Genomic DNA, 12,514 nt, shown 5'->3' with positions numbered 1-12,514 from the left:
GTATACATATGTAACAAACCTGCATGTTGTGCACATGTACCCTAGAACTTAAAGTATATACACATGTACCCTAGAACTTTAAAGTATTAAAAAAAAAGAAATAGTAAAGGTGAATAAACTAAAAAAAAAAAACAAAAAGAAAAGAAATGTAGTGGTGGTTGCAAGACTTCAGTGGTAGCTGTCAAAACTCAGAATTCTACACCAAAAAAAATGAATTTACTGTACTTAAGTTTAAAAATAAAATTTAAACAACGAAACTTGAACTTTCCTTTAGAAACTACGAGTATAAGCCAGGCAACGGTGGTGTGCACCTATAATCCCAGCTACTTGGGAGGCTGAGGTGGGAGGATCACTTGAGTCCAGGAGGTCAAGGCTGCAGTGAGCTATGACTGTGCCACTGCACTCCAGGCTGGGTGACAGAGCAAGACCCTGTCTCCAAAAATAAATAAATAAATAAATAAATAAATAAATAAATAATAGATAGATAGATAGATAGTATTATGCACCTACATATCAAAAACTTTTATTACCTACAAAGTGGACTTGAACAGAACAATGAGTCTAGACACTGTCAGTGTACTAAAGCATTGCAAACTTTGCATTTACTAGCAGTAGATTAAGCAGAAGCAAAGCCTTGTGCCTTGGAAAAAAGACAATCCACCTCCTGGCCAAAAAGCCAGCCTGGACCTGGGATACGATGAACTCTCCATTATGGCCAGGTGACTTATACCCAGAGTTCATTATCCGATCATTGGTTGAAATTTAGAGATTCTTATTTTATTGAAAAATTATTCTTGTGAAAATTTTTCTGACACGGCTGGTTTCTCTTTAAGCTTATGACTTCAGATGTTATTTTATGCTTGGTAGAATTTTCAGACCAAGTTGCAAAGAATTAGAAAAAAGGAGGAACTTTTATTTCTCTGTTTTCCATGAACCTTACTAAGGTTTTCACTAAGTATATGAATATATCAGTTTGATCCCAGGAATAAAACCATATTCATTCAATATTATTTCCATAAAAAAATCTCTAAACACATACAGGAATGTTAACTGTACACTTTTTCATGGATTAATTATCGAGTCCACAGAAATATCATAGCATCACCTACTAAGCATTCCTTTTTCTTTTCTCCTGTAGTTAAGTGAGAGGAGAGCTCTCATATAATAATGATCTGTGGGCATCCCAGGCAGGAGGCAAACAAGTGAGAAGGGGAAATAGAGCCCTTCTGTGCTGTTTGGCTTCCTTGGCTCACATCCCAGTTAGTGAATCAAAGCTCAACTTTCTTCACATTGAGGGGCTGCTGCTTTCTTGCTTTTCTATGACATTCCCCTCCCTGGCTGTACACCTGAACTTATTATTTTAAACAAATCTTAGTATGGAAGGAGAACCGTGACTCTCTGAAGCTTTACAAGAGTACTGAATTATCCGACTCAGAATAAACAATGTATTACAATCTAAAAGATATGAGAATTTCTTACAAGCCTGAAACATGCCATTAACCTATGTATTTAAACACCGCGGAGCACACGCTGTACCAACCAAGTTGATAAAGGAGAGTACAAAATTCAAGGAAATAGACTATAATTTTAAATGGCAGAAGTGAAGTTTTCATGGAAAGAAATCTGTATTTTTAAAGAGAAAGCTGTGATTAAAAGCAATAAGGACGACAAAAAGGAGGTACAGGGAGTGTCTGAACTGGGTTAGAAGTAGGGGTGCAGTCAGCACCTCTGGGCGGAAGGCAGCAGCAGCCCACGGCCCTCTGGCTGTCACTCCACAGCCCCAGCATCATGAGGCACCACGCAAGTGTCACCCAGGGGATTGTGGGGATGTGTTTATCTACCCAGCAGTGCAGCCCCATCTTCAATTTTCCTACAACAATTTGAAATTTTTGAAATGTTTTCCAAAAAAATCAAAATCAAAACTTTTAAAACAAAAGTTTCCATCTCCACAAAACACTTCAGGGAAAAATAAACAGAAAACAAAGTAAAATATAAAGTAATGTTTTAAGGAGAATAATTTACTCATTGTATGAATACTAATTCTAGGGAAAGATTAGTCAGTCCACATCTTAACATAAACAGAGTAAGTAAGCTGTGCGATCAGGTTCAAGTTCCTTTTTCGACAATAGAGAGAGGAACCTGTTTAATGTTTGGATTTCCATTTCCTCATATATAAAGTGAAGATGAAAATGACTATCTGTGAGGACAGATGAGAGGCACTCGGGAAGTGTCCAGGCAGGCACACGTGGGACTCCATGGGGATGCTGACATGTCTCCATCTGGCACTGCCACCTGGCTGTGAAGAGTCGCAGGCCCTCTCTGAACTGTTTGACTCTTGGGAGTGCAGTGAGAATTCCACTGCCTCTGGTCTTCCCTGACCTTTGGGAAAGAACCCTTCCTTCACCCCTCCATGTTGCTTCTCCCTGGGTTCAGGTGAGCCTCTCGGTGTCTCCTTCACATCTCTTTCAGGCCTCTCTGGCTCTGACCTTTGAAGACCTCCTCTCACTCTCAGTCCACTCCTTTCTATTTTCGCTAGTTCATGTATATGAACATTTTCTAGCAATATACTAAACTCTGCCTAACCTTTAGGTCCATTTCTTCACAAACTTTATTTATTTATTTATTTATTTATTTATTTTTTGAGACGGAGTCTCGCTCTGTTGCCTGGGCTGGAGTGCAGAGGCGCGATCTCAGCTCACCACAACCTCCGCCTCCCGGGATCACGCCATTCTCCTGCCTCAGCCTCCCCAGGAGCTGGGACTACAGGTGCCCGCCACCACGCCCGGCTAATTTTTTAGTAGAAATGGGGTTTCACCGTGTTAGCCAGGATGGTCTCCATCTCCTGACCTCGTGATCCACCCGCCTCGGCCTCCCAAAGTGCTGGGATTAGAGGCGTAAGCCACTGCGCCCGGACCACAACCTTTATTTCAACACACACATACTGAGTCCCTGAGTGCCTACATAGAATAGCAGAGACTACCCTAGGCTGGAGATTAAAAACAAAAACCATTCCCAGACACAAAAACAACCCTTTCTACCTGCATACTTACAAGTGCCCTAGTAACACCATGGGTTACTTACCAAAATATTCTTGGGGGTAGGGGAGAGGAGGGAATGTGGCACTTAAAAAACAAGAGAAGGGAGAAGGTAATAATCAAAATAAATAGAAAATGGTACTTTTAAAAAACAAGAAAAGGGAGAGGGCAATAATCAAAGTAAGCAGAAAACCGGGCAGCTTCTTCCTTCATTAACACTTAGCAGTTCTGTGGCTTCTCCGTCCAGTGCTCACTCATCTAATGAAATAATGCAGCTTATCTGCATAACCTGTTTGCATCATGTGGGTCATATGTTTTTATTTCCGTTTTAGGCTATTTGAATCATTTCTATTTTTTCAGGTGTCATTTTTCACATATTTTAAATGTACATATTTCTTTTGTAGAAAGGGTACAGCAATGAAGGCAATGACTCTGCTGGAATTCAAGACGCATACCAAGATCAGTGATTTGCACATTAAACGTTCTTGTTAGATGTTTAGGCAACTTCCAGATATATGTACAACATGCTATGGTTCTCCATAGCTGTATTTAATTACTGTTCCCAACTCCTGCCTCCTGCTGCTCTACAGGATGGAAAACGCCATCACTGACTTATAGGAGGATAATCTGACTTGAGTCTTTTTCTTCGTCATGTTGGGTTTAGCATTAAACATACTCACCTGTGACTTGTTTGTCTGGAAGAGAAGGGATTGGAATGGCTGACCCAAACTTAACCAGGAGACGCTCATATAACCAGTCAAAGTGCTTATACCTGTGGTTTACAGATCGATTAGTGTTCTACAAAATAAGCGGAAGAGAAAAGGTTACCAATGCCAACTCTAGAAAATGAAGAAAAAAGCAAGCTGCAATCAGTGATCCACACATGATTCCGCTTTTGATAACGTGGATACTTACAGTGGGTGTTAGCTGATATTCAATGTAGCTCTTCAGACCATACATTTTGGAGCCTTTCCTGGGATCTGCTACCACACAGTCAAATGTAGAGGTAGGATAAACCCACATTGGGCCATAATCTCCAACCTATGCAATGTTCCAGAAATAAGTAATTTTGTTACATGGAAAAATAATAAGTATAATTGATGTGAGTCAGTAAGTAATGAGAAGTCCTTTGGAGGGTCATTCTTGTTCCTCTTTGAAAGGTACATACATGGTTCAATGGTTTCTGTTCCTGTTAGATATTATGTTTAAAGAACGCACCAGTGGGAAACCCTTCTGCTCCCATGTGGGTAGCTCAGCCCATGGAGAGGAGACATCAGCTTCCCTCTCCTGAGGAGAGTGCCGGTTACAACACAATGTTTCTTTCTAGTCTAGCTGTCTCAAGCTACATGTGATGAAGGCCTAGTTTTTAAAAATTTCCAATCTGTCACAGACTAATAGTTTGGTGAAATATAACATTATACATTTTGATTTTTCAACAATACCAAATTGTCCTCAAGTTTTCTAAATATTCTCATGTTCCATACCTATCTCATGGTGGATCAGGAACAAGCAGTTTTCAGATGGGCAACTGGTCTGTGGATCATACTTTGAGTAGCATTGCTGTGGCTCATAGAAGCGATTAATCAGATTGGCCAGAGATAATGGCCATTGTTTTACTACTAGTGGCAGGGTGGGGGGAGAGGGAGGTACTATGTCTTAAAAGCAAGAACCAGGTTAGCTGTTTGTTCCGTGGGCTGCTGTGCCTAAGCACAGTGGGCTGGCTCACTTCCAACCCCCAGGTATCACGCCCACCTGGGCAAGGCTTGCCCAAAGAGGGTAGGCCTCCATTCCTTTCCCACTGGCCTTCTCTTCTATCTGTGACTAGGGGCAAAAGTTCACAAATTCAGGTGAGGCTTACACTAGCTCACTGGGGTTTTAGCTGTGGTGGGAGGTGAGGAAGGGAAACCAGTTAAGTTCTATGTGGGGGTGTAGAGACCACGTGTGTAAGTTTTGAGCCTGAGAATCATTTCTGCTAGGCATTGCTAGGTGACAGTATGTCTGCTGTCCCAGACCTGGTTTTTTCATCTTATTTAAAACAGCATCCAAGGCCATGGGGGCAGCTGCAGAGGAACCTGGATGCTGGAGCTCCTGAAATCACTCCGAGTCACCAACAGTCTCAAGTTGGTTCTGCCTCATTCATTTCATAAACTTCGACCACAATGACAGACTCCAGAGATTCAGACTGTACGACAGTAGCTCTTATGAAAACACATTTCGAGCAATAGAAGTCCTTATTATACTGAGAATGTTATCTATCTTCTTGGCTTGACAATGAAAAATAATTGAGTTACAATCCAAGACAAGAATGAAAAGCAAACACACGGACTGTCACTATTCAGGAAGCGGGTTCACTCAGAGATCCATCCAGAGACTCAAGGAGAATAAAATAATTCATGAACAGGTTTTATTCTTGCAGATTTGAAAAAGTACAGCAAGAAAGTAAAAAGAAAGTGAGAAAAATCACACAGATTGTGCTGAAGGAAGAGAGATTTGTTCAGGCTGAGACCTCAGAGAGGCAAGGCCAGACAGACATAAAAAGGAAAAAAAAGTATACCCAGTCCTAGTTTTTTTTTTTTTTTTTTTTTTTTAAGTGGAAGATGGGAAAAGCGGATTGGGATATTTAAGTCCAGAGTCTGTTAGGTAAGGAAGATGCCCTACTGTAAGGATAGGAGCAGTTTAAAAAGAGACTAAAATCTCTGAGAACAAATTAATATAACACCCTCAGAGAGAGCCCAGATCCAAGAAACTACCTGAAAGGTGCAGAGGAGATGACTTTTGGGGGCTCCCTCAGTGAGTAGGCCGAGAGCGGCAACTGCGCTTGGCTAGGGCCCAATGTCATGGGTCTCTGTTTCATGAGAAGGCTAGGTTACAGCACTTTTAGAGCAAAGAATTAGTCTCTGCTTTCTCTGGGCCTCCTGAAGACGCGGTGGCTTTCCTCAGTTTCTTTCATGGATAGACGCCCACACAGGCAGACCCACCTACTGGCTGCATGGGTCCAGTTCTACCTAAAACTTGCGGGTCAATGAAAGGCTGGAACCCTTAGCTCTGTACCACCACTGCATGCTTGGGACAAAGTCCCCTTTAAGAATCTGAGGCAGGCCAGCTGCGGGGGCTCATGCCTGTAATCCCAGCACTTTGGGAGGCCGATGTGGGCGGATCACAAGGTCAGGAGTTCAAGACCAGCCTGGTCAATATGGTGAAACCCCTTCTCTACTAAAAAATACAAAAAGAATTAGCCAGGCTTGGTGGTGCATGCCTGTAATCCCAGCTACTCAGGAGGCTGAGGCAGGAGAATTGCTTGAACCCGTGAGGCAGAGGTTGCAGTGAGCCAAGATCGCGCCACTGCACTCCAACCTGGGTGACAGAGTGAGACTCTGTCTTAAAAACAAACAAACAAAAAACAAAAAAACAAAACTGAGGCAGAGCTATGTGCTCTTGATTTTGACGAGTGTTAAATCTCATGAAAAGAATAATGGTACATGTTCACTTATTTAAGTCCAGAGAAAACAGGAAAAAAAAATCTTTAATATAACTACTCAGAAGTTAAGTACCCCAAATTTGCTTTGAGGGAAAAAGCATAAAAAGGGCTCTTGGTTACAGTTCTTCAGTCTGGAGGCTTCCAGGGTTTAGAGTTTTTCAAACATGCAGGCACAAGTAAATAAAGAATCTAATACTATTCCTGCAATTTGATCAAGTCTCCAAAGATTACAGAATAAGACCAGATGTTTCCTCATCCTTGATTGAGTCCAGGGTGAGAACACTCAAGGCTTCAGGTTCCCAATCTGATTGTTACAGGGTTAAGTCAATAGGATCAGAAGAGAGCTACACTTCTCTTTTCCAGAATTTCATTTGGGAATCTACAACTAAGTATCACCTAGACAGAAAAACTATCACCAATGCAAATGTGGAATGAAACCAAAGGGCTTGTGTCACGTTATGCAATAACCAAGTAATTCTAAGACAGATATTCTTAATGATGTCCTTAACTCCCAGCTTTTATTTGGTAGCTCCTTACCTCGATTTTGACAGCTGGCTTACTGGAAAAAACACTATTACCAATATATCTGAAAGGGCACCTTATTCTGATAACAAACATGTACTTTACAAGGGAAGAAACAAATATTTGAATTGAGTTCATCAGTGAAACAGAAAAACAGTATGTAAAATACACTTCAAGACACTTTAGAAAAAAATGATCAAAATAGTACGTTTTATGAGTGTTTGTTCAATACTAAAAGTCTGAAAGATGAAGAAACAATATAATGACAGGCATTAATTTGTGTTAATTATCTTTAGTACTCCTACAACACTAACATACATTATCTGTTATTTGAGACATTAAATATATTTAAAAATACTTTCCAAAAGATGAATAACTCACTTAGTTTTAAGGTACGGTGTTAAGAGTTTAATCAGAAAGAAAGAAAACAAAAATAAACAAACTTACAATGATGGGAATTTTCTCTTTGGGTTTTGCTAGTTGTTTGGCCAACAAATACTGTTCCGTGCCAGGTTTCGCAAATCCAGGAAATCTAATCATGAATATAAATGTTCGTCAATCTTAAGTCTTTCACTGAATTTACCAATTTTAACCTTGTCCTGTCTTTCAGGTGCACTAGAACTAGGAAACTGTGGTAAATGAAACCTAATGTAATCAGATTGTTCAATGGCCAATTAGGCATTTAATTTAGCTTGAGCTGGTAAAGAGAACAGTTTGACTCCAGAAGGTGTGATGTTTACGGGCACTCTATTTGCTTGACTGTGTCTGAAACATTCCGTCACTCCACAGAGTGAAGGGCAGACCTGAAAAAACGCCCCCAGTCCCCTGGGCATGCCAATCTGAATTGGCCACAGGGGGCAACAGCCACGTACTGGCATTTCTACATCCAAATTAAAGTTGCCTTTCAACAAGCTCACTCCAGAGGCCACAACTGTCCCAAAGAGGCTGTCCTGCTCATCAGTGTATGTGCTTGTTTCTTTTGGAATTGCCTTCAGAAGCAGTTCACGACAGTGGAAAACAAGTCTCCTTGGTAAAGGGACCCAAGGTATAGTCAATAAATTTGGCTTTGGGGTGGGGGGTGAGGGGAGAGGTCACTTAAGACCCAAAAACTTAAATAAACTTGACTACTTCCAGAAATCAAATCTACAGCCAAAGGACATTTCTAAAATTGGAGGACAGCTAGAACACAGCCATCCAAAGTGCTACTGAAAAAGACAAGATTAATTTGGGTTTTAGAATTTTTCTTTCAGTAAACAGAACGAAGTAAAATATCTACAGTGGGAAAAGGAATCTTATTGCTATGAAGTTCCAGTCGCATTGCTTCTACTTTCATTCATGTGCCAAGCTGAAGGCCAGTGTGATTCTTTTCCTGCATTCTCGACTGACTTCCCTTGAGTCTCCTTTCTCTAGACATTCCTTTAAAACACAGCTTATACAGGAGACCAGAGGTGTCCTGCAGCTGGATGGCGTGGGGTTTGAATTCTGACTCCAACACTTAGGTAGCCTTAGGGGCTGAAATCTCGTTGTGGAAGAATGAGACCAGAATGATCTACCTTCTAAGGTGATAAGGGAATTAAAGATTTATGTAAAGAGCCTCGTATGTATTCAGTACATTTTAGTCATTGGTGATTAAGTCATCCCCTCTTTGGAAGTACTCCTGCAGCCTCAGGTATAGTCTTCCTCGGCATTTTGAGCATATTTTGTGATTCCATTCATCACACCTGATTGTCGCTATCCATTTACCTATTACAATAGCCAGAGTGACTTAGAGGAAGCATCTGTGTTTTCAGGACCTGGAGGAGTTTTTGGAGCATACTGAATGCTTAACGAATTAACAGTCTAACCTGGAACACTTTTATTTATTAATTAATTAATTTTATTTATTTTTTTGAGACAGAGTCTCACTATGTCGCCAGGCTGGAGTACAGTGGCGCGATCTTGGCTCACCATAACCTCCACCTCCCTGGTTCAAATGATTCTCCTGCCTCAGCCTCCCGAGTAGCTGGGACTACAGGAGCGCTTCTGTGGGGATTATATATCACGACAACTTGACTAGCCTGTAAGCATTTCACTTTTTGGGCACTGTTATGGACCACAGAAAAATTTGAGGACAGCAATAGATTATTTCAGCAGCATCAAGATGTCTTTTTTTTTTTTTTTTTTGAGACAGAGTCTCTCTGTGTTGCCCAGGTTGGAGTGCAGTGGCGCCATCTCAGCTCACTGCAACATCCGCCTCCCGGGTTCAAGCGATTTTCCTGCCTCAGCCTTCCAAGTGGCTAAGATTACAGGCGCACCACCACGCTCGGCCAATTTTTTTATTTTTGGTACAGACTGAGGTTTCACCATGATGGCCAGGCTGGTCTCGAATTCCTGACCTTGTTATCTGCCTGCCTCAGCCTCCCAAAGTGCTGGGATTACAGGCATGAGCCACTGCACCCGGCCCAATATGAATTCTTATAGTGCTCAAGTATATTTAATTTCGGATCTCCTTTTCTAGTATAAGATTTATGTTCCATGACTAGTATACAGCTGTCATATAAAATGGATTAATTGCTGAAAAAGTGTTAATACTTAAAAACAATTTTTATAATTGTCTTCAGTTTAAGTGACTCATTTATACATTAGTAGAGTTAAATACAAATACACCGGGTTTTAAACTGTTCACAGCACTACACAGAGACAGAGATGCCTCAGAGGCACAGGTTCAAGTTAGGACTGCTTTCATGTGGTTTCAACCGGGAATGATATTTTAGAGCAGAAAGAATTCTTAAAGCCAACCTCCTTGCTTTCGAGATGAAGAAACTGAGGTTCCAACAGGTCATGAAACTGCTAAAGGTTATAAGTAAATCAGAGAGCAAGAGTGGAGCAGAGGAGAGCACCAAAGACCAGGGTCAGAGACCCCCAGGCACGAGGGAACCTCACTCATCAGCCATGAAAACATGGCTGCTCATTTTTCTCAGTCTCTGCTTCATTTGTTCAAAATGGGGTTAATTTATATGAATTTTCAATATACTTGATATTCACATTTAAAGAACAGCTGACAATGATGCACATCACTACTGACCATGACTGAAAACTTCAAATTTGACTCTGAAACAAGATGCAGTTGACTAACGAGACAGAGAATTATTCATTTTATTATGCATGCAATTGAGCAAGAAAATATATAATGGAAGAAACTGGATTAAGAGGCAGCAAAAGTGTGCAGTCAAAAGAGAACGCATTTAATCACCAAAGCTATTTAAATACACTTTGGAGTACTTGTAGGACTTACTAAACTAGATCTAGACCTAGATCTTGATGTCTAAATATATGTCAAATGTTATGTTTTTAATTTTTCCAGATACAGATTAACATTCCTTGATATCTGCTTTGAATCATGGACTTGGAATATTGGGAAAAAGTATTAGTAATTTCAAAAAATAAACTAAACATAACTGCTGGAAGAAGAGTACTTGAAAATTCTGATGGAAGTCATAAATTATTAATATATCTCCTTCAAGCTACACTGGCATAAACTGCAGCCTTATTTAGGTCTCTCCAAAGAATCCTACAGTGCTATGTCCATGGTCACTGGTGCCCACATACTTTCCTGTTAAATAGGGTATCTACAAGTACTGTTAAAAACTTTTTTTTTTTTTTGGCTAGGTACGGTGGCTCGAGCCTGTAATTCTAGCACTTTGGGAGGTAGAGGCGGGTGGATCACTTAAGACCAGGAGCTTGAGACCGGCCTGGCCAACGTGGTTAAACCTTGTCTCTACTAAAAATACAAAAATTAGCTGGGCATAGTGGCACGCATTTGTAATCCCAGCTACTCAGGTGGCTGAGGCACAAGAATTGCTTGAACCGGGGAGGTGGGCGTTGCAGTGAGCCAAGATCGCAGCATTGCACTTCAGCCTGGGTGACAGAGGGAGACGCCTGTCTCAAAACAAGAAAACAAAACAAAATACAACACTTTTTTTTTGTTTTAAATCTAAGAGAAACCTAAGCTAAAATAAAGCTTCCGACCACGTTTTTAGGTGCAGGAGCTGAGAACACGGCCTTCGGCACCTGAGGGCCTGGTTTCCTGACTGGAACACTCGGGTGCGTCTCTCTGGGCATCAGTTTGCCTGCAGTAAAACACGGGTTTTATATACCACAAAGGATATGAGGGCCACATGCAAATGATACAAACCACTCTGCACAATGCCTGGCACATGGCAAGTGATTAATAAAATAGTAAAACATTTAAAACAGAGTTGTTATTTTTTTTTTTAGCTTTCCTGTGACATTAGCAATGAAACCTTAATATGTCGTAAACTGATAGAGGTAGAAGTAATGAAAACAATTGGAAAATCATTAAATAAAATAAATATTTCACTTATTAACCTTGTAAAACAAAAATCTTTTTTTTTTTTTAAGTAAGCTTCTCAGTTCAGATCCAAATAAAAATAACTGAATCATATCCAAAACTTAGGAGATCACTGGAAAGGGAAAAAGCCAGCTGCCTCTTTGTATGGTATATACTTTGTATTACTGTTTACTTCTACTATGGTCCTGGTTCCCCAGCTCTCCTTTAAACTTACTTGTTAAGGGGAATTTTCATGGATGAGGAGCTGGCACGACTGTTTCCTCGCTGAGAGCCGCCTGCATCGGCTGATTCCGAATCCTTAAAGTAGGAAGAGGACTTGGGCCCATCCCAGTCTTCATCCCAGTCATCATCATCACCAGTTGCTAGAGGTGAAAATGGAAGATCATCAGTTAAAAAAAAAAAAAAAAGACCAAAACAAAAATGAAATTGCTTAATTTTCTGATAGTAACTACCTACCAGGCAAATCAATTTTTTTTTTTTGATGGAGAAAAGGGTATAATACAGGAGTATAAAATGGATGTTAAGAGTAATGGCTGTGTAGTCAATTTTAAGGCTTGAATTACAGATTCTTTTAGTGCAAAACACAAATCAGAAGCAACTTAAAAAGGGCTGTCAGATTAATTTTTAATTTTTGACAAGGGCATCAAGATGACACAATGGAGAAAGGGCAGTCTCCTTAGTAAGTCATGCTGGGAGAACCAGGTATCTACATGCAAAAGAATAAAACTGGACCTTGTCTTATACCACACACAAAAATCAACTTAAAATAGATTACAGACCTAAATGGAAGACCTGAAACCACACAACTCCTAGAAGGAGACACAAGGGAAAAGCTCCTTGGTGCTGGCCTTGGCAACTGTTTTTTTGAATATTACACCAAAACGCAGGTAACAAAGTCAAAAATAACAAGTGGGACTACAAGAAACTAAAAAGCTTCTGAACAGCAAAGGAAACAATCAAAATGAAAAGGTAGCCTATCAGCTGGAAGAAAATATTTGTGAGCCATGCATCTGATAACCTGTTAATATTCAAAACATACAAGGAACTCGCACAATAGCAAAAAAAAAAAGAAAAAGAAAAAGAAAAAAAAACTCAATTAAAAAATGGACAAAGGACCAAGTAGGACAT

General features: G+C 40.3%; 1 protein-coding gene across 1 annotated transcript in view; it reads right to left on the bottom strand.

The window, feature by feature from the left end:
- The window catches only part of SNX9 (sorting nexin 9), an 82,776-nt gene that overhangs the window by 35,644 nt on the left and 34,618 nt on the right, over positions 1-12,514 (bottom strand). Inside the window, exons 5-8 of the mRNA XM_011952757.1 lie at positions 11,601-11,748; positions 7,483-7,567; positions 3,951-4,076; positions 3,716-3,833 (exon numbers count right to left, since the gene is read on the bottom strand). Coding sequence (XP_011808147.1) covers positions 3,716-3,833; positions 3,951-4,076; positions 7,483-7,567; positions 11,601-11,748 — 477 coding nt within the window. The remainder of the gene's footprint in view (positions 1-3,715; positions 3,834-3,950; positions 4,077-7,482; positions 7,568-11,600; positions 11,749-12,514) is intronic.

The sequence above is a fragment of the Colobus angolensis genome, unplaced genomic scaffold (assembly GCF_000951035.1).
Source record: "Colobus angolensis palliatus isolate OR3802 unplaced genomic scaffold, Cang.pa_1.0 Scaffold35, whole genome shotgun sequence".
Lineage (NCBI taxonomy): Eukaryota > Metazoa > Chordata > Mammalia > Primates > Cercopithecidae > Colobus > Colobus angolensis.
This window is presented reverse-complemented; position numbering and strand designations above follow the sequence as displayed.